Below are 22728 nucleotides of genomic sequence, written 5' to 3' on the forward strand. Positions count from 1 at the left end.
AAGTGGTTTAATGCGGCCCGTGTTTTCAGTTTGATTCATTGTCAGCGGGGAGGCTTTGTCTGCACATTCATCTCCGAACTTTGCGCACTCTCTGCCACGGCTATTGACGGCTCGCGTTTGAATTCAAATCGATAGGTCCAGTTGAATTTGGGGACAGTGCAGAACTCTATCCTAAGCAGATACAAGTTATTGATTTTGCTAGCCGCTGTGTTAATGACACTTCAGTTTCAGGAAGGTCTGAAACGTTGACAGTAATAGCCTCGCTTTAAAGGGGGAAAGCCTTTTTTTAAAGTCTAGAATTACACATCGAAATGATAACATCAGTTGCAATCTCCATTTTACTTATTAAAGGCTAATATCCTTTACAGAATGGAATGAAATGGCCTGGTCCACCAAGTGTATTTGTTTTCAAAGTTTCAGCTTCCCTCCCCCCGCACCAACCACCTCCTCCTTAACCCAGTGAAACCGAACTGCCGTGAAGGGCTTAACAAAGGCCGCCATACGCGCGGAGACCACATTCGCTGATGTTTTGTAGAAATATGCTACCAACTGGTTTTTATTATTTGCCAATTCTGCCCGGCTAGTTAGAAACCACGCAGAGGAATGTTGCGCAGTTTGACAGAGGGACCACTATAAAGGCGGAGCGAAACGCGCGCACTGTATAATGACGCGTCGCGCCAAACATCTGAGTTACTTTAAATAAGTAACATTTGCATGAACCCAGCGGTTAAATGAATTCTGGCGCCGTCACATGTTATTCCATTGACTAACCACACGTCGTGGTATGGGAACATTTGTTCCTCCCTGGGTTGCCACGTCCCCGCCAGAGAAACGTCCAATTTCCAGCACTCGTCTGCGACAACCAATGGAGCGAGACGAGCACCGCACCGAGTCTTGTTTTGAGTACGGGCACATCACATCATCATCATTATCATCACCATCACCATCATCACCATCACCATCATCACCATCATCATCGTCATCAGCCATGGTCAATCCACTGCCGGATAAAGAGACCCCGCTCTAACCCAGACGTCGCATCTCTCGCGAATGCTGCGACGTTTTTTGTACGTGAACACGTTTTGTTTCATTTGAACCACGGTGATCTGTGTTCATCGGGTAAGTATTTTTTATTTTTTTTTGGGGGGGGGGGGGGGGGGGTGTATGGCAATTGCATTTGAAACGTAAACATTGCGCGCGATTCCGCGAGCGCTTAATCACGTCCCAAAACCGCTCGACTTATCCCCATAGCAATACGCCGAATAAATACACAATACATGCACAATAAACAATAAATGTCGGTTATGTATTTTCCACTCATTCTCCTCTGCTGCCCCCACGGTCTGTAACTCCTTTGCCGCAGCCGTTTGTGCTGTCGACCTTGCAGGGTTAAGAACTTCCTCCCCTCCCCTCTGCCAATGAGTGACTGCTTCTAAAAGAAAACATGCCCTCTGGTTTCTGTAACAGCGTCTAAAGATGCACCACGGTGGCTGAGAGATGTTAACTACCTCGCCTGGTATGCAGGAGGTCGTGGGTTCGGTCCCGACCCTGACGCCTGCTGCTGCTGTATGTTTGGAGTTTGCATGTTCTGTCTCACCGTGGTCACGTGGATTTTTCTCCAGGTCCTCTAGTTTTTGCCCTCGACATTTAGGAACATGCGTTAAGATTATTTGACTGCTATAAATTTCCACATGATAAGCCACTTCGTTCAGCTATCATTTGTGGCCAGGTCGCTTCTCAAAAAGAGCTACATAGCTCAGTGGGCCTGACCCGGTAAAATAAAAAAAATAGTTTAATAGTTTTATAGTTTATTTTTGCTATATATATCCAAGCAAGCCATGTATTGTGTTGTCCCACCAACTTTGTACCCGTGGTACACCACGACAATGGAGAGTACAGTCGATGATGTGACGTTTGGAGAATGAATCGGGAAAGGGGAAGAGAGAAGAGAAGTTATGGGGAATTACGAGGAACGGACTGGCAAAGGGAGCGGAGAGATGAAGACTGGAAGAGGCTGCACAGAGAAACGGCGTCTGTTTTCTCAGGGGGCAGCGACGGGGAGAGGGGGGCGGGTCCTCGGAGTTGGGGGTGGCCACACACAAGTCACGTGGTTGACTGGAAGCTTGAGCTGATTTAGATATGCAGCACAACACCGTATGCACGCATGCCAAGTGGCTCTGCCTGCTGATTTTTAACCCACGGATGGGGATAAGTCAGACGGGCGAAGCAGCGACACAGTGGTTCCCACGCTGCACTACAAACCCAGCCACCTTGGTTCGATTCCCCGAACACCGGCCAACATCAGTGGCGAGCGATATCTGAACTGGTCCCTAACCCTTCACGAACCCCACCCCCCACCACTGACCCCACTAGTTAGTGACACGACATGGGGAGGACGGACTTGGTCCGGCAGTGGATGGCATGGCAAGATACATTGCAGGTGTAATCTCAGGAAGCTCACATCCTCGGGCGCCACGTGTCAATAATGGACCGCCGAGTGCGTGTGATGTTCAACCCCGAGCATGCCTGTAAGTAAGTGCTGTGGCCGAGGCCCAAAGAGGCACGCACTTTTAATGAAGTGAAGGGCAGAGGTATTTCTCGGCTTCATTGTTGGATGACAAACATCCCGTGCAGTTCAATACTGCCATCTAGTAACCGTCGAGCCTGACATACTGGATTCGGGATGACCGAAACAAAGTCTGTGACTTTTTCGGGAACAAAAAAACGAAGCTGAAAAAGGTAACGGAGCAAGGAGCGGCCTCCGCCGTTGAGAAATGTTAAAGGCGGAGTGAGATTTGGAAATTGGTTTGCAATTAAAAGGTTTAAAAGTCTGCAGTCTACCCGTTTCAATGGTATGCCACTGTACATCCGCGATATACATTACACGCGACAATCAGCCTACAGCGCACAAAAGACAAAGATTCCCCGTGCAGCCTTCAGAGATGTTTTGGGGCAAGTGCGGCACGTCTCACGAGGCGGCGGAGTGGGTCAACAACAGCACAGAACACGCCCGGCCGCGTTTGTCTCTTCGGCGCTGACGTTTTACACCCCCCCCACTCCAGGAGGTCCTCATCTGAGTCGACCCAGTGGAGGGCCCAGAACCGGTTCATATAATTCGCCGTCGTGATCGGGAATCGAGCTCGGGGTGCGCAGGGTTCGTCGCCTGGTGCGATAGCCATCACCAGGCCGCTCCCTAGATCCGTGATGGTTGGTGATGGGAGATCCGTGATGGTTGGTGATGGGAGATCCGTGATGGTTGGTGATGGGAGATCCGTGATGGTTGATGATGGGAGATCCGTGATGGTTGGTGATGGGAGATCCGTGATGGTTGGTGATGGGAGATCCGTGATGGTTGGTGATGGGAGATCCGTGATGGTTGATGATGGGGGATCCGTGATGGTTGGTGATGTGGGATCCATGATGGTTGGTGATGGGAGATCCGTGATGGTTGATGATGGGAGATCCGTGATGGTTGGTGATGGGAGATCCGTGATGGTTGGTGATGGGAGATCTGTGATGGTTGGTGATGGGGGATCCGTGATGGTTGGTGATGGGAGATCCGTGATGGTTGGTGATGGGAGATCCGTGATGGTTGATGATGGGAGATCCGTGATGGTTGATGATGGGAGATCCGTGATGGTTGGTGATGGGAGATCCGTGATCTTTGGTGATGGTGGGATCCATGATGGGGGATTGGTGATGGTTGATGATGGGGGGGGGGGTAAGCATACGACCACACATCTCAAGACTCGATGGGAGCTGCCTCGATTTTCCGTGCGAGGTTTGCAAAACCAGAAGTACCACTTCGAGGGCCGCGTGCTCAGCACACCGTACAGTCAACACGTGGCTCTCGCCACTGTACAAAGCAAATGCAATTCAGGTGCTGCGTTTGTTTCGCCGGACAAATCTCTCCACCGCCCCCCACTCGCTACCCCCCACCCCCGCAGCCGCCCGCCTCTTTTGGTGGGGCGGCTGCGGTGGGCGGTGGCTGGGAGATGTTAACTACCTCGCCTGGTATACAGGAGGTCGTGCACGGGTTCGATGCCGACCCTGACGCCTGCTGCTGTATATTTGGAGTTTGCGTGTCTTTCTCTCATCGCCGTGATCATCACGGTGGCTGGGAGATGTTAACTACCTCGCCTGGTATACAGGAGGTCGTGGGTTCGACCCCGATGCGTCCTGTATATTTGGAGTTTTGTGTCTGTCTCTCTCTCTCCATGGTGGTGTAAATTATTCTCCGGGTCCTCCGGTTTTTCCCTGCACGTTTAGAAACATGCGCTTAGGGTGTTTAGCTGCTCTGCATTTCCACACGATGAGCCATTTCGTTGAGCTATCATTTGTGGCCAGGTCGCTTCTGAAAAAGAGCTGAATAGCTCCGTGGGTACTGAGCTGGTACAATATAAAATAGTTTAGTACAGCACACCAACACACAACCGGTGTGCTGTACTAGTGACGAAATGGCCACGTTCTGTTTACGTGACAACCCTCTCTAGTTGGCTGTGTCGGGTGGTGGCGGGTTTTAACGACACACTTATATATTGACCCGATCTAACCCAAAACACCCCTTCTGTTTTGGATGATATTGGTCGCGACAACCTACGTGTTAAACTAAATAAAATAGTTTTGTTTGTTTTCTGTGAATGGCTCGCGGAATCGGCCGCTCGCACACAAAGACAAATATCCCCCGTATTGATTAAACAGACTGTTGGGGCAAGTGCAGCAAGCAAGTTGCACCTATGAAGGCCGCACAGCACGCGAGGGGGTGGGTGGCCAGCACAATACTAGGCCGGCCGTCTGTTCTCCCCAGTTGAGACGTTTACACCATCTCACCAGCTACTCATTTGAGGTTGAGTCGACCTAAGGGAGGCTCAGGACCGGTTGAGATTATCGTCACTTGTCCGGGAGCTGGAATCGAACTCGGGTCACCACACACACACACGCGCACACACGGGCGCAAGTGTTTACCAAATGCACGACCCCGTGTGTGGTGATTTCGCGGTTTGTTCTCTGCACGCTCCGCTGTCAAAACACGGGTGGAGGTGGGGGCCCCAGCATCTCGCCCACGTGCCGCGCGGGCACCACGAGAGGTCGAGAGGACCAAGGCCCACGGGGGGGCCGGACGCGGCCCACGACTTCAATTCATCGGGCCCACCTACTGCCACTTCGACCCGAAAAATAATGATGGTCATCCGTCACTGCATCGAGCATGTTAGCCGCACTAATCGGGCGCTGGAGGGCAATATATATATGTTTTACCTGGCCACACATTAATGTGTCGTGAGTGTAAAGATGAACACATCGATTACATTAAGGTGTTTTTTTGTTGTGGTAATTTTCCCAATTACTGTGAATTGTGCAATAGACGCCACGCGACGAGATTGAAGATCTATTCGCATATTGCACAGCATTGCAACTCCTTATGTTCGTGGACGGCTCACGAACGTGGATATCCCAGAGCTACGTCTCAGTTCCCTTCAAGTGGCAACGCAGTCAAACTAACATGTCAATTTCTCAAGGCTGGAACTTAGCCAAATTCGTTTAAGATACAAATGTAATGTTACAAGATTGTGCGTGTATGCATGTGTGCAGTTATTGGTAACCAGGCTAAGGACCATCTTACTCACGATACTTGAGGACCACAGTTGAATAATTATCAACTCATCTGCCTGGATTTGAACCACTGATCTCTGCAGGGCCAGCTCAGCGTTGTGACCTCTGAGCTCATCTGATTTCTCCAGTCTAAAATCAAGTTTCTGACTCTGACCACCTAGTAAAGGAATCCATTTAAACAGACGGATCGAAGAAAGGACGCCGTCACCTGTTAGCAGGAGCGATGCTTTCAGATGCGCTTTCGCGTCCATCTGGAATGCTCTTACTTCCGGTATTAGGAAGCCACTGGGCGCTACGCACTTTTAAATTACTTTCTAGATTGAAAACGAACTTCTTTAGAACTACTTTTTTGCGTTTAGTTTGTTGTGCTTCCCTCTGCACCGCCGATTACCACGGTTGGCTACGCACGGGTGCGAAAGAAGTTCACACGCACGCGCACGCGTACGTACCTGGCTGCAGGGGACGATGTCCTTGACGTTGTGGTAGAAGCCAAAGTAGATCATGTTGAAGACTCCGTGTCGGCCTAGGGTCGCTGTCAAGCCCTTGTTGAGGCCCCGCGTCCCAAACCCGTCGCGCCGAACGATTTCTCTCGCGGTCGCCCATGTCGATGGTTGCTGTGCACGCAAACGCGGGACGGGGGGAGGGGGGAAGGGGGAAGAACTCCACTGAAATGATAACTCGATGAAAAAATTGCAGACGATTTGCGTCATTCGCGTTCAAACGATTCATCGTTGCTTCTTCGGTAACATTTCTGACCGGAAACTTAACTTTCGATTTAAAGCTTTCGTGACTGCAGGGATTCATATTCTTGGTTCTTTCGGTAAAGTCACGTATTATTTTATTATTTCCCTTCTACGTGACTTTACCGAAAGAACCAAGAATAGGAAATTTAACTGTTTTTTTATTTTACGAGGTAAGGCCCACTGAGCTGTATAGCTCTTTTTCAGAAGCGACACAAAATGATGGCTCATTCAAGTGGCTTATCACGTCGAAACGTATAGCAGCCAAATACTCTGAATGCGCATTTCTAAATGTGAAGGGAAAAAATTGGAGGGCCCGCAAAAAAATCCACACGATCACAGGGAATCATACAAATATGTGCATCGGGGTCGGGATCGAACCCGCGACTTCCTGTACACCAGGCGAGGTAGTTAACATCTCGCCACCGTGGCGAGATGCTAACGTTGCCTGGTGGCAGAATTGATATACGGACACTTCTTGAACCATTAAGTAGCGAACACGCCCTTAAGAAGTCAAAAGGGTTTGGCACTTCAAGAACGTGTCAATTCAAACCTTTTCAATTGTTAACTTTCTTACACTGTCCCTGTCAGGGTCCCCAAGTGTAACTTGCAATCTCCAACTACAATTCGGTTAACCTCTCTGCCATCCTCTCTCTCTGCTCTGAAGAAAGCCCATTGCCCAAAACGTCAGCCCATGATAAATATATTTTTTTTGTTACAAGGCAGAGTTGATGAACGTAGCAATATATTGATCTGTGCTTGTGCAGCAAGTGGCAATGCATTCTCTGAATGTGTTGCTGGATTATTATTAGACTGTACGTGCATCCAAGCACCATCCAGCCTTAACCCCTGCTTAGCTTTCGAGATTTGAACATATCCGGTGCATTCTGGGAAATGTGGTCATAAGCAATCACTGTACAGTATAACTAAAAATCGCATTCGATAAGAATGCGTTTATGTTGAACTTCTTTCGCACCGCACGTGGCCAAAAGTGCTAGGGGCAGGCAGCTTTGTGGGTCAGTGTGATGAGACAAAGACAAAGATCCCCCGTATAGCCTTAACAGACTGTTGGGGCAAGTGCTGTTCGCGAGCACCAATGAAGGCCGCAACGGTACACGAGGGAGTGGGTGGCCAGCACCACGCCCGACCACCTCTGTCTCCCCAGTGGCGATATTTACACACCGCACCAGGTACTCATTTGAGGCCGAGTCAACCTAGGGGAGGCCCAGGACCGGTTCAGATAATCGTCACCGGTGTTGGCCATGAGCGGGAATCGAACCCGGGTCGCCGGGTTCGTAGCGCAGCGTAGCCGTAACCGCTCACACAACAACAACCACCATTCGCCACTAAGTGGCGGTGACGTCACCAAGACGCTTGTGCCAGACTATGTGCACCTTGAGGCCACGTGAAGTGTCGAACACCCGCTGGCAGGAGGTCACGGGGCAGACCCAGGTGCCACACACACTCACACACACACACTCACACACACTCACACACACTCACACACACACACTCACACACACTCACTCACACACACACACTCACACACACACACACACTCACTCACTCACACACACACACTCACACACACACACTCACACACACACACTCACTCACACACACACACTCACACACACACACTCACACACACTCACTCACACACACTCACACACACACACTCACACACACACACTCACACACACACACTCACTCACTCACACACACACACTCACACACACACACTCACACACTCACACACACTCACTCACTCACACACTCACACACACTCACTCACACACACTCACACACACACACTCACACACACACACACTCACACACACACACTCACACACACACTCACACACACTCACTCACACTCACACTCACTCACTCACACACACACTCACACACACTCACTCACACACACACTCACACACACTCACTCACACACACACACTCACACTCACTCACACACACTCACACACACTCACACACACACACAGAGAGGTGAACGCAAGTTGCGCAACCTTTGGCGGTCCCCATTGCCTCACCTCTGTGAACGTCGTTCTCTGAGCCTGCAGGTTCACCTTGACCACCTCGAAAGGGTTGATTACGATGGCCTCGGTGAGACCCGAGCCCAGCCCGGCGAGCGTGTACACCTTGAGAGGAGCGCACGCACACACCGTCGCGTCGCGGTTAGCACACTCGACTTGCAGAAGTTGCAAGCCCAGAGGTCACCGCTAAGATCTCCCACAGCGACATGTTTCTTAACTCCCCTCGCAAGACAAAGATCCCCCGTATAGCCTTAACAGGATGTTGGGGCAAGCGTCGTTAGCGAGTAGCACCTATGAAGGTCGGCACTGTGTCACACGAGGGGGTGGGTGGCCAGCACCACGCCCGACCTCCTTTGTCTCCCCAGTGGCGACGTTTACACATCGCATTTGGTACTCTTTCTAGGCTGAGTCGACCTAGGGGAGGTCCAGGACCAGCCCACAGCTGGATTTAAGGCTTCCCCGATGAGTGTGTATGCAAGTTGAACTTATTTCGCACCATATGTAGCCAACTGTGCTTATCGGAGGTGCGGGGGAAGGACAACAAACTAAACACAAAACGCAATTATAGAGTAATGAGTTTTCAGTCTGGATTTAAAAGTGCATAGCTCCAGTGGCTTCCTAATATCGGAAGTAAGAGCGTTCCAGACGGCCGCAGAAGCGCATCTGAAAGGGCGCGATGCGGTGGGCGACTTTGTTCGATGGCTAGCAGCCAAAAGAGCGTCAGTCATGGAGGTTGTTTGACCGTGCGTCACCACGCAGAGCTAAGAGAGGGGTTGGTTGAGTGTTCAAGAGAGGGTAGGAAGGGGGTCCCAGGACCAGTTGGGATATCGCTCGCCACTCAATGTCAGCAGCGGCAGGGAATTTTAACTCTCCAGGGTCCGTAACGCAGTGCGCTAACCACTGCGCCACCACTCCGACCATATTTACGGTCGCTGTGGAATTTCTGACATAATCAAACGAACGCTCGACTTTACTGCCCTTTCACAGTGAATGCCTTACACCGGAGTCAATACGTACAGTACCCCCTCGTTATTTGCTACATGCTCGTGAAGAGCATCTTTTGCGGATAATGATATTCGCCGACGGAAAACCTATATTTGATCTCATCACTTTATCTCCCATCACTTTTATCTCAACGCGTTCCCTCTCGTGCGGAGGAGTTCCAGATGCGATTCGCGGATAGCCAAAACAACCGCGGACGGCAAGTTCGCGAACAACGAGGGAACACTGCGTGAGACATCGGTGGGCATGCCACCGGCCACGAAAAGTGCTGACGCAACACGCCAGCAGGCGAATTACTTCACGCGCGCGGGGCCCCTCCCGGCATTCTTTGCAACCAGCAGCAGCAGCAATAAAAAAAGGAACGGTCGAGAGAGAGAGAGAGAAGAAAAAAAACAGTCGCGACGTGAAGAGTCTTCACTTACCATCCCCGCGGAGACAGGAGTGAGGTTAAGCAGCTTCTTATATTGCTCAAAGGTGAAGAACTGAGAAGAGGAGTGGGTTGGGGTGGTGGGGGGGGGGCAGCATTGGGGGCAAGCGCAATTCATCGAAATGTCAACGAGGGCTGAAAGGTGCGCATAAATTACCCGCACAATCACGCAAAACCGAGGGCCCTTGACGCCGCCGCTCTCTCGTGGCACCACCAAAGGTCCCCCGTGTAGCCCGCTAGCAGACTGCGAGGGCAAGTGCTGGAGGATGGACGAACCGCGTGGCCACTGTTCGTGGTTTCCCCAGCAAATTCACGGTCGCCATCGTCAGTGTGCTAACACACGCAGCAACAACAGACTGTTGGGGCAAGTGCTGTTAGCGAGGTCCTATGAAGGGCGGCACGGCACACGGCGCGGGTTGGTTGCCAGCACGACGCCCGCCCGCCTTTGTCTTCCCAGCGACGAGGTGTACATATATTATTTGGTTCTTTCGGTAATGTCACGTAGATAGGAAACTAATAATAAAAAATGAAGTGAATAAAAATAAAAATGATAAAAAATTAAATTAAATTTAGAGGCTGAGTCGACCGAGGGGAGGCCCAGGGCCGGTTCAGATATTCGTCACTGGTGTTGGCCGTGAGCGGGAATCGAACTCGGTGTGCTAATCACTGCGCCACCGCTCCGCGTCAACGCGCCAGGGGGTTCCAGTGAGAGAAAGAGAGGCACATCCGTAATTCTGTAACGTGCATCAATAAACTCAACGCATTCGTGACAGACTCGCTGCCATGACAAGGGCAACGTCTAAATATGACGGCTGACTTTGTGGGCAATGAGCCTTCATCTTGTAAAGAAGGCCGGAATGTCGCCTATTTTATACGTCTTTTCTTTTACCGCAGTGTTATTGATTTTTTTTGTAATTTGGGCTTGTGTACCACTGCCGACGCAGCATCACAAACTGTTTTTTCAGAAAGTTGCAACGTGCACCGGGTGTTACTTTTTTGGAGCAAATATCATAATCCTCATAATCCTGCTCCTTGTGTGTGTGTTAAAACAAATGCCTGTGGATGTGGCTCCTGGATGGCAGGCGTATCACGTGGTCAGAGGTGGCGGCACCCTTGCACAACTGCACATTTGAAGAGCAACTAACCGTCGTTTAGATTATTGGGCCTTTCGGTAAAGTCACGTAGATAGGTTCAAAGAAAAATAACAAAAAATAACAAAAAATTACGACACTTGTGTTGCGATCGAAACGTCGTAGTTATTTTTGTAATTTTCTTTGAACCTATCTACGTAACTTTACCGAAAGACCCAGGAATATGAATTCCTGCAATCACGAAAGCGTTAAGTCAAGATTTGGCCGTCGTTTGTTTTGTTTGCGCCCTAAGGGTGTACAGGCGAGTGAAATGTATCGACGAATGAAGCTACCGTGTAGGTTTTCACGTTTCTCATGTTCTGCCACACGTTGTCCGACGTTTTGCGCTGCGAGCTTCTCCAGGAACCGAATTAGGTGAATTCAGTCGATTCAGTTCGTGAAGAAGCTCTCCACGCGTGAAGCGAAACGTCGGACGCGTGGCGGATGACACCTGTTTGAATCGTGGGTGGAATGGCTAAAGCTGCGACGGTAAGTGTGTTTGTGGTGATGATAGCAAGTGGGTCGGCCCTGTTGAAGAGTGAACTGAATTAAGTCATTTCACGCGGCATCGCGGGTACAACCAAACAGTCGCGCGCGCACGCACATTCCGCTCCCCATATCAAAACAAACGGCTTTGAAATAAAATATGTATTTAAAAAAGGAATGATGCGATGCAGATCTCCTTTATCCTTTAATTCACGGTGGAGTGAAATATCGCGAGACGGGGTTGTGTTTTTATTTTTTTTCGTACCTTGACCGCTCGCTTTGGTGTCTCGGCTAAAACGGGCGGCAGTAACCCCTTGTAGAAGGACAGCGGCCTGATTTGCAATAAAACATCAAGAGTGCAAACATACCATCAGACACAGGGATGGCGGGGATGGGGGCGAGACAAAAACCCCACACAGAAGACAACATCCTGGTCAAGTCCTTTCTTTTTTTACAAATATGAAAAGCAGTTAACAACGACTTCAAGTGTCAAACGAGGCCTCCTCCTCCTCCTCGGCGTGTCTCGCTACTGCTTGGGAGCTGCGCGTTCATGCCACCTCGGTACAGAACATCAACAACAACGGGGGAGGGGGGGGGGCGGCGAACCAACGCACCCGGTGCAGCGATTCTAAAGCATATATGAGAGAATACACATCGCCACGCAAGTTAAACATAGCACGCGGGCAACGCGAATGCGCCAGTGGTAGACACCGAATATGCCGAGCTTGAGTTGCAGAGCAACCGGAGAGGGAGGGGGGAAGGGGGGGGGTCCAGCATTTTTTTTTATAATTTAATCGGTCATCATCACCGGTCATGGTTAATCCACCGCTTGATGAAGGCCTCCGCAAGCGGTCGCAAATCTTTGTTTTTTATTGCACTGCGATGCAATGGAAGATCAATGTGGTTCATGCAAACAGGCTTACTGCGTCGCTCCGTCTCCGCTAACGCGACGCCTTCTGTGCCTCCTTTGGCTGCCCACTCCTTTGTTTGTCTTTTGGTTTCACGTTAACTTACTTTGTGCGAGTAAATAACAACAAAAACTCCATTCAAATGCATTTAGAAAGCTCATGAAATCATCGACACCGTCTTTATTCGTCGATGGGAGGCGCGGTGGCGCGGTGGTTAGCGCACTGCCGTCTGAAGCCAACCAGCTGAGTTCGCTTCCCGCCCACGGCTAACGTCAGCTGGCGGGTCGTAATCCGAACGGGGTCCACTGACGGACGCCGTTCAGATCACGAGCATAAGAATAGATGTCAGGCGCTAAATACACCGATGCATGGTGACGCAGAGTAAAGCAACGAAGTCGCGCCGCTCGAATCGGGTGACTCATTGCGCAGACACCACGGGACACGGCGCACGGCAGCGGTGCGTTGACGTTGTCACATTATGCTCGCTGCTCACAAGATGTTTCGTGGCCACTGCAGTGCGGCCTAATGGGAACAAGACATCAGCGGGGGTGGTGGTGGTGGTGGTAGTGGGCGGTGGGGATACTCACACAAACAACACACGCCATTGACAGGTACGGCCACGTCTGTGAGCACCTATTAAGGGCAGGCAACTTACGACGTGGTGGTGATGGGGCCAGCGTCATTAATTCACGGCTAACGTCTCGAATTGAGCGTGTCGTCGTTGTCGTCGTTGTCGTGCTACTCAATATAATCCGACGCTTATTTTAGGCCAAGTCAACCTAAGCGCACCCCACACCAGATACGAATACCCGAATTCACATTTGAAACGAATTTATTTACAGCTGCTTTGTGTGTTTCGTTTGTTGTCTTTCACCCGATTAGCGCGGTTGGCCTACGCACGGTGTGAAAGAAGTTCAAGGTGCATACATACATACAGACCCAGCTGACAAACACGCCATATATGATACCGCACGAAGCGCGAACCATATCGTTTGAACATAGATCAGAGACACACACACCACACTTGTCTCATTCTCCACGATGGACATTCTCACACACACACACAGAAGACGAGAGAGAAAACCCGAAAAAAAAACACAACTCAAGGGGGTCACGGGCTTTTTTTTTGGTTGTTGTGAATTAAACCGTTCACAGTTGGAAAGTACAAAACAGTGTGAACGATAACTCAGGAGGTTAGGGCTAACTGTGTGTACACAATTTAGCCGAGGCCCACATGCCGCGTGTCCACATGAGCTAATGCGGCCACAAAGCCGTTTCCTTCCCTTATTTATTTATTTCGTAAAGGGCTATCGATCCAGCGCGCCGTTGAGTACACTTGCAGCTGATTAGCATGGATTACTTTGCTCAAGGGCTTGGCAATACCCCCACTGCGGTCGGGGCCCGGTGCTGTGGGGAAATGCTCGGCCACAAGGTCTGTAACAATTACCATAATCACACAAACAAGGTAGACTGCCATAAAATCACCTCGTCATTACTTCACAAGTGGCTCTTTAGGACTCGAGCCAAGGCATAACCACTTGATGCCCATTATTAAAAAAAGCATTTCTTTTTACTGAAGGAGGAAATAAATTAAAAGGCGAGAGAGAGAGAGAGAGACGCACACACACACTCACACACAAAGCGACGGTGACAGAGAGAGAGCGAGAGACGGGAATGTGCGAATGACGATGCATTTGTACCGCTCGAATATTAAGATTCATTTTCCATCGGGCGAAAAAGTACTAATGTCAAAGGTAAACGGTTTTAATTTTGCAATCCGTCAGCCTGCTTGCCGCCTATGCAACCTGGTAAAAGGGGCAACTATTGCCTCGGTGCCGATTGACGACGTGAGCATGGCAACAGGAGTTCAGCCTCAGCACTGGCTGGCATTGTGTGTGCCAGGGGGGTGGGAGGGGGGGGCTGGGAGGACGTGGGGGAGGGGTGGGGAGGGAGGGAGGGGGGAGTGACAGAACAAGCAGAAACCTGACCCCGTCCTCTTGACCCGTCTCAATAGGCACATGTTGCTTTGCTTGTGTCAACCTTTGCGTGACAGCCAACATATTAATTTCTCCAGGGCGGAGGAGGCGATATGGGACGTGCTTACAGGTAAGGGAAATGTAATATGGGGACGACCTATTTGAGTTACAACGACAACAACAATAAACACAACGGCAAGACATACCCCTCTTTGCGATACATTGTCCGGAAACAATCCGCCAGACTTTTGTAGCTGTTCGGGTCATTTTTGCCACGCTGAATTTGAAATCTGCAACAACAAACAACAGAAACCACCAATCAACACACAACAACAACAACAAAAAGTAACTCTGAGTCGTAACACTTAACGACGAGAACAACAACAACAACAAACTCGGGTTATGAAACACGTGCCTCTTATTCTTCTTACTGCGTACGGCTGATGTAGATGCGTGTCTCCTCCGTATTTGTGGATCGGGGTCATTGCGGCGTTGAACGATGCACGGCCCGTTACTGGATGACCACAGTCGCCACGCTATTACCGGAGAGTTGTTTTTTATCTTCCATTTGTGCATCATCATCATCATCATTAGGTAGCACCGCATCTGTAGCCACGGTTTGTGCGGCGGACGCGATTTAGGGTGGGAAGATCAAACCCAGAGATTTTATTTTTTCTGCGCAGATCGTGGCAAATCGACACATCCACGAATTTCTATTCTTTCAACAACATACAAAACTCCCTCCAACGTTCCCCTGACGTCCACGTGAGATCGCGTGGGGTAGGGGGAGGTGATCATTACACTCTTGCGAACACGCGGGGGGGGGGGGAGGGGGGGGCGACGAGGGGGGAGGGGGGAGAGGCGAGAAAGTCAGCTGAGCGGAGATTGTTTATTGCATCTTCGGTGCTTCGTCGACAAGGTTTTATGTCGGTGGCGCAAGAGGGCATCGACATGAAAGTGGCCCCCGGCTGGCGGCCTTTACGAGCGGGCGTTAACGCGACCACTGGCAGGGCCCTTTCATGGGGATCTCCGGCGCCTCGGCAGGCCGCGGGCCCCCAACCATTAAAGCCGCACGCGCACGCGCGCGCACGCACGCGCACGCACGCACGCGCACGCCGCTCTCGGCTCTTAAAGCAGCCGGGGGAACGAGGATCATCGTCACGAGCTGCGAGCGAAGATGCTGGCCGAGGATGAGGTGGTCGAGGAAGATTGAGTTTTTGATGGGCAGAATCGCGCCCGTAAAAACGTGTATTATTATGATGATGAGGATGACGAGAGGGGGGGGGGGGGTGACGCGGAGGAGAACGAGGTGGTTGAGGAGGATGAGGGGGGCAAGGAAGAGGGCGAGAGGGAGGATGACGGGGAGGAGGAGGATGGCCACTTCTATTCTTCACATTTTCCAGCCCATCCAGACACAGAGAGGAGTATTCATAATCGCCACCGCCATCGTCGTCATCAGTGGGTCAAACACACACATACGCACAAACGTGCTCGCACGTGCACACGCGCAAACAAAAGTGTAAATCAAGGGCAGAGAAAAAATAAATTCATTATCGTCGTCGTCGTCATGATCGATATCGGTGTTCACACGAGGAGGATGGGGTACCCCGTGTCCACTATTATTTTTTTTCCCAATGTTCAAACACACTCAACAAAGGCAAAGATCCCCCGTATAGCGTTAATAAACTTTAGGGGCAAGTGCTGTTAGCGCGCACCTATGAAGGCTGGCACGGCACACGAGGGGCTGGGTGGCCAGCGCCACGCCAGGGCGCCTTTGTCTCCCTAGTGGCGATGTTTACACACCGCACCAGGTTCTTCATTTGAGGCTGAGTCGACCTAGGGGAGGCCTAGGACCGGATCGCATAACCATCACTCGTGTTGGTGGCCATGGGCCGGAATCGAACTCGGGTCGCCGGATTCGCAGCGCAGCCCCCTAAACGCGGCGCCACCGCTCCCGACAAATGTTCACGGACACAACAGGCGTGCACACGCACACATTCAGCATGTCTGCATCCCCATAAACCTTCAGCATTAGTGCTCCAAACAAAATCACCAAAGTTGCTGGGTAACATGCCATATGGGGATACAACTCTTAAAATAAAGGGTCAAAAGACAAACAGTCCTTTATAAATACTGTTCACAAAAGACACGTCTATTTCTTTCAACTGTTATATATTGTCGATAAATGTTGTGATGTCCTGGTGCGGCGGCTAGAATAATAGAGCACGTTTCTTAATTAGGGCCCTCACCCACCCCTGGCCACACGAGTCTGTCCACCCAGCAGCCGAACTGGCTTCACCACAGCGAGTTGATCGGCAGGTCATGTGTGCGGTGTGGTAAAGTGCGGGCACTCCCCAACCTCTTGCAAGACGTCTGTGCAACGAGGAGGAATATGGAGAGAGAGAGAGAGAAACAAAAAAACCCCTCTACAGTAGCTCTCTAGGGCTCCCATCTAGTGGAGACCCTTCCACCAGCAGTGGCTCGGGCAAGCAATTGCAGCCCTGCGCCTTCGCCACTGCCGTATATGTCAACAAGGCTATGGGACATGGGGATGACATGGACCTGTCAATCCACGGCTGGATAGCTCACAGCTAAAAGAGACACCGTGAGAGAGACTCGGAGTCATGATGAGGGGTGGGTGGGAATAGGAGACTACAGTGATCGTTCATTTCTCGAGATTTATATTATTGGTTCTTTCGGTAAAGTCACGTAGAAGGGAAACAATAAAATAATAAAAATATAAAACAATACAATTCTCACGACGTTTCCACTGCAACACAAGCAATCATCAGGGGTGAAAAACACAGCAACTTCGTGAGAATTGTATTGTTTTATATTTTTAGTATTTCATTGTTTCCCTTCTACGTGACTTTACCGAAAGAACCAAGAACATGAATCTCTGCAGTCACGAAAGCTTTAAATCGAAATTCTTGCGATTTATTCACAAGTCTTGGTCTTCGTATGTTCCTTTTTTGGTCTCATCCACTGCTGGATGAGGACCTCCCCACACGCGACAGGAAATCTCAAGCCTGCGTGCTTTAAGGGCAGAGGCAATGCCCAATGTGCTAATCGTTATGATGTATGTGGGAGCATAGTAAGTGCAGTACAACAATGCCAGCGAGTTCTTCATGGACCAGCATTCTCCTCCGGTCCTGCTTTCATGTTTCCGCGCCGCGCAATTTTTACAAAAGTTGGTAAGAACCGTTAAACTTCCCGTCATAAATCTGCACGAAATACGGGCGACGGATAATTTCTCGGCGAATTTTCGTTGCAAAATAATCGGTCGGGTGTTCTTTTAGCGGTGAGCGCGAAAGCGATGGATTTTTTTCTGTTGCCAAAAAATAATGAGCCCGCATGAAAAAAATAAAAAGTACGTGGACAAAAACTGTCACGACATAAATGTAACCCGTAACGGCGGCCGTGCAACACCGAGCTATTAAAATAGACGAGGGAAAAAGCGCAGCCCTGCAAGTTGCCTGCTTATGCCACTGCCGGGCGGAAGGGCCTTGACATCGCGATGACTCTATAGAAGCCCCTCTAGAGGGTATTTTTGGCCTACTCTTCCACGCTGGGCAGATGTCTTGTAAGAGATGGGAGTACCCACATTTTGCCCCACCACACTCGACCTGCAAGTTGACTGGCTGTGGTCTACCTATGCGTACTGATGTGGACATACAGAGAAGTGTGGGGGGGGCGATATTCAAGACATTTGAAACTTGTTTGAAACTTGTTTCAAATGCCACGGCGGGAGATTGCATCGAACCAGCAACCTCCAAATTGCACCACAGCAGAAACACTATTACAAAAACATGTTTTTACAATCCTTTAAAATATATATATATTTCTTAACGAATCACAGCCACTGGGAAGACAAGCACCACGCATCGTCCCGTTCTAATAAAACAAAAACAACACTTAAACTTTCCATTCTTCGTTATTTGTGCTGTAAACATGGGATTCCGCGAGTGTTGTTTACGGTAAAGTTTTTGGACAAAGCGCCAGGGAAGACCGGTGATGTGTCGTGGCCACCGTGGGCAGCTCTAAAGCCTTCACGGGAAGTGGCAGCGCACAAGGGATGAGCCGTAGCACTCGGGCGCGATTCACCGATCCGTCACCACAACGCCGGGCTTAGGGTTTCTCATTCAGGGTCCGATGGCCCACAAAAATAAAAGGGGGCCCCACCTATAATCCTCTCCCCCCCCCCTCCCCCACAACTCGCCCCGGCGTCAAAACACGTCCCGAGATAAGACGACGGCGTCTGCACCAGTCACGGGATTTCGCCAAAATGCCGTAATCCGACGAAAGGTCTCGTGGGATGACACCTGGAAGGGGCCGTTGGTGCCACGATATTCCGCACAGACGCGTCATCGCGCGTGTAGGGGACCCACGTGACCGCCACAGCAGCAGCCACAGCAGCAGCCACAGCAGCAGCAGCTACAGCAGCAGCAGCTACAGCAGCAGCTACAGCAGCAGCAGCTACAGCAGCAGCAGCTACAGCAGCAGCTACAGCAGCAGCAGCTACAGCAGCAGCAGCAGCTACAGCAGCAGCAGCTACAGCAGCTACAGCAGCAGCAACAGCAGCAGCAGCTACAGCAGCAGCAGCTACAGCAGCAGCTACAGCAGCTACAGCAGCAGCAGCTACAGCAGCTACAGCAGCAGCAGCAGCTACAGCAGCAGCAGCTACAGCAGCAGCAGCTACAGCAGCAGCAGCTACAGCAGCAGCAGCTACAGCAGCTACAGCAGTAGCAGCTACAGCAGCTACAGCAGCAGCAGCTACAGCAGCAGCAGCTACAGCAGCAGCAGCTACAGCAGCAGCAGCTACAGCAGCAGCAGCTACAGCAGCAGCAGCTACAGCAGCAGCAGCTACAGCAGCAGCAGCTACAGCAGCAGCAGCTACAGCAGCAGCAGCTACAGCAGCAGCAGCTACAGCAGCAGCAGCTACAGCAGCAGCAGCTACAGCAGCAGCAGTGGGTGTACTCTCACGGGTGGTGTGCGCTCCTCGGGCTGTTTGTTCGTAAACTTGTATAAATCCACTGCTGGATGAGTGTCTCAACACACCACGTGTATCTCGAGCCGGTTGTTAGGATGGTGCGCGCCGGTTCAGATGGCGGACGGGGAGCTTTGAAGTGGGAGCGTAGCAGTATGATAACGGCAATAGATTTTCGCTGCACTGCATGCCCGCGACTGAACACCACGCACGTATGTGTCTATGTATGTCAGTAGCGTGACTGGCGTGGGGGCAGGGGGTGCCTTGCCCCCCCCCTCCCCCCTGGTGATAAAATCTACGAGTTGGGGCCCCCTTGACAACCACCATGAGGTTTGTTTTCAACAGTATCGGGGCATCACCTGACCGATTTCCGCACCCCCTGAACTGATAATGTAGTTACTACGCCACCGATGGATGTATGTATGATGAACTTTCTTCGCACCGTACATTGCACCACAAGCATCCGCCGCGACGTCTTTGTGCCCGGCTGCGGGCGGGCGGGCAGGCGGGCGAGCCCATTCAAGCGCTGTGCGCGCTCAACGCCTCCTTAGCGTCTCAGAGCCGCCGAACATCGGGCGCGTTCCTGGGGTGACCGTGGTGGTCCTGGGCTCGAGACTGCGTCGCCTGTGCCGCGCGGAGGAGGACGTCGCCGGCTCGATTGGACGCCGGGAAGGGTGACAGAGGTGGCCGACACTCACCCAAAGCTCTGCCCTCTGCACGATCAAAGGGCGCATTTGACTTCCAGCTCCTGCTGTGAACGGTCAATTGGGCATTCACGGTGGACACCTTCAACGTTAAACTCGCTCCGTATCCTCCAAAGGAATGGATCATCCAAGTGGGTGTGCGTGTGTGTGTGCGCGTGCGTCTCTTATCACCTGTGCGATGCCTCGTTCGTGAAAGCTCGATTGCCCGAAACGTTACGCTCTTGTGCGTTCCACGGTGAGATGGGTTTTTGTTTTTTTTATCGAAGCGGAGCTTAATTTTGTCGAAATTGCAACTTCAAGCGACGCCGTGGCTGAGCGGCGCGGGGACGCGATGCCCTCAGTGTTAGACCAGAGGACGCCGAAAGGCGATCAGTACAGAGGCAATGCGAGCATCAACGTGTCAATAGCTCGGGTTGAGCAGTTATATATTTGGGACCGTTTTGCTTCGTCACAGGTTTCTGTTCGGCGTTTTAACATCTGAACACACGTGTTTCATGACCACGCGCGGACGTTGAACATCTCCTGCGGACGTCATTCGAAAACATCGCGCGCCGGCGTGACGATCCAAACTTAGCAACGTCGAAGCATTGAACCAATTGGAATCGCACAGACAGGGGGGGGGCAACATCACCCCCCCCCCCCAACCCCCCCCCTCTCCTACTGCGGAACGACTGCAGACCGTGTCTCTGAAACCCCGACAGCGCCTTTCCTTGCGTGATCATCGCCCGTGTGTGCTAGGGGGACGGTGCGAACACCGTGCAAACCCATGGTTGTTGTTGTTGTCGTTGTTGCTGTTTCATTAACTTCATTTATCTCTGCTCTGAGATGTCAGGTGAGCACTCTTTGGAGGGCATACAAAATGTGGATGAAGTTGTTTTAGCTAAAGTCCTCCAGAAGTAGTTCTTTGAAGTTATATTCCGTGGCCATTATCCAACAATGGGTGATGATGCACTGTGACATGCAATTCCACACCGGTATTGTCTTCAGCTTATTATTTTACTGTTGGGTTTTGTGATGACCATAATACCACAACGACATCTCGACAAATATATGTTTCGGTAAAAAAATACTTTCGTATCACGTAAGTTAAACAATGAGAGGAAAAAAATGTGTTCTTCATAAAGTAATATTTTTTTCCCTGATTTTAATTGACATGTACTCATTTTTTTTTCTTTTGCGATGAAAGCATCGACTGAAGCAATGCGTAATTATTTTACTCCAGGACATCACGAGGACCATATGGTTCCAACAAGACGGATGTGGCTTATTTATCTAGAAAAATGCAACCATTAGTTTCCTTTGTTTATTTTTTATCCTTCAATGTGAAATATGAAAGAAAAAAAACTTCTTTATTTTAAGTAGCAATCAAAATCAGGGGCCATAATTTTACAGTTTATGTGCGGCCACATGATCAAAAAATGCCGTGTGCTTTTTTTGTCGACCCTTATTTGGATAAACTCGCCCCCCCCCCCCGCCATAGGAATGTGGAATTTTCACCAATGGCTCGGGGTTGTAAACAGTTGCCGAGAACCCATCTGAATGCTCATATGAGCAGGAAACCGCTTGGAACAGCACACCCACCATTTCAAACACCTAAATCAGCACGATCATCGTCAACCATGGTCAATCGACTGCTGGATTAAAGGCCTACCCCCCACCCCAACCCCCCAAATCCGCCACCACCTTTCACGACCGTGCGATATAATTATCCACCCGTCACCTGCACATGAACCGAGTTCATCGCTCAATCTCCTGGTCGTGCGTCCCGCGATCGTCTACTACAACCCTATTTATAAAACGAAACCGTCAGCGAGTAGCGGGCGTTAGGAGAGGAGTTGGTGTCATGGGTCCAGCTGTCGGGACCGGCTCTCGGGACCACGATCAGGACCGCTTGTGGCTCAGGCTATCGGGACCGGCTATGGTGCCTGATGGGCGAGCGGGCAGGTGGCCACTATGTGCGGAATTTCATAACGAAGGCCCGAGCCGGGGCGGCCTGGGCAGGGCGGCTAAATCAACATCGGTCGCAGGCGGCTCGCGAGTGAGCAATCTGTGTCTCCTCCACCGCCCCCCCCTCCAAGCCGCCCCCCGTCGACTGAACCCCCCCCCCCTCCCTCGCTGCTGGCGAAGTCTCCGAGGGACATTTGCGCCCCATGGCCACGCAACGGGCAACCGAGCGGAGCGCGTTCCACTCCCTGTCCCTCGGCGGTGTCAATTCTCCACGCTTCTTTTGCGCACTTCTTCGCCCCGTCGTTCCGTTCTCCGTGTCGACCGTCCGCGCGTCTGTTCTACACGTGCGTATCAGTCACGGTTCACTTTTGCCAAACTTTCAAAATGGGAAATCGCTCGATTGGGAAAACACAAAGCAATACACCTCCCGCCTATTGCGCAACGCCAGCAGTGCGCTCGTGAACGAAGCGTTAAGTCCCTGCGTGGCTTTCCCAGCACATTGCTATGCTGATGTGTTCCATTACATACACAAAGTACTGTATATATGAACCACAATACTTTGGCGATCTCGTCACGGAGCGTAAACCATCACGCGAACTCTGTGGTCATCCTTGCAATAACAGCAGCGGCGGCTTCTGAACAAAGGCGGCGGTCACCGCATCGCGTGGCGCTTTCGGATGCGTCTCTGCGGCCGTCTGGAACGCTCTTCCTTCCGGTATCAGGAAGCCACTGGAGCTATGCACTTTTAAATCATATA

General features: G+C 51.1%; 1 protein-coding gene across 3 annotated transcripts in view; it reads right to left on the reverse strand.

The window, feature by feature from the left end:
• Positions 1–22728, reverse strand: part of SLC25A21 (solute carrier family 25 member 21) — a 133391-nt gene that overhangs the window by 10318 nt on the left and 100345 nt on the right. For 2 of the 3 annotated variants that reach the window (XM_078596509.1, XM_078596511.1), the window contains 5 exons: positions 14540–14623; positions 11715–11781; positions 9829–9888; positions 8402–8509; positions 6060–6224 (listed from right to left, as the gene is read on the reverse strand). In XM_078596509.1, coding sequence (XP_078452635.1) covers positions 6060–6224; positions 8402–8509; positions 9829–9888; positions 11715–11781; positions 14540–14623 — 484 coding nt within the window. The remainder of the gene's footprint in view (positions 1–6059; positions 6225–8401; positions 8510–9828; positions 9889–11714; positions 11782–14539; positions 14624–22728) is intronic. The other variant, XM_078596510.1, reaches the window with a different exon arrangement.

Source organism: Lampetra planeri, chromosome 7, assembly GCF_965212315.1.
Source record: "Lampetra planeri chromosome 7, kcLamPlan1.2.h2, whole genome shotgun sequence".
Classification (NCBI taxonomy): Eukaryota; Metazoa; Chordata; class Hyperoartia; order Petromyzontiformes; family Petromyzontidae; genus Lampetra; species Lampetra planeri.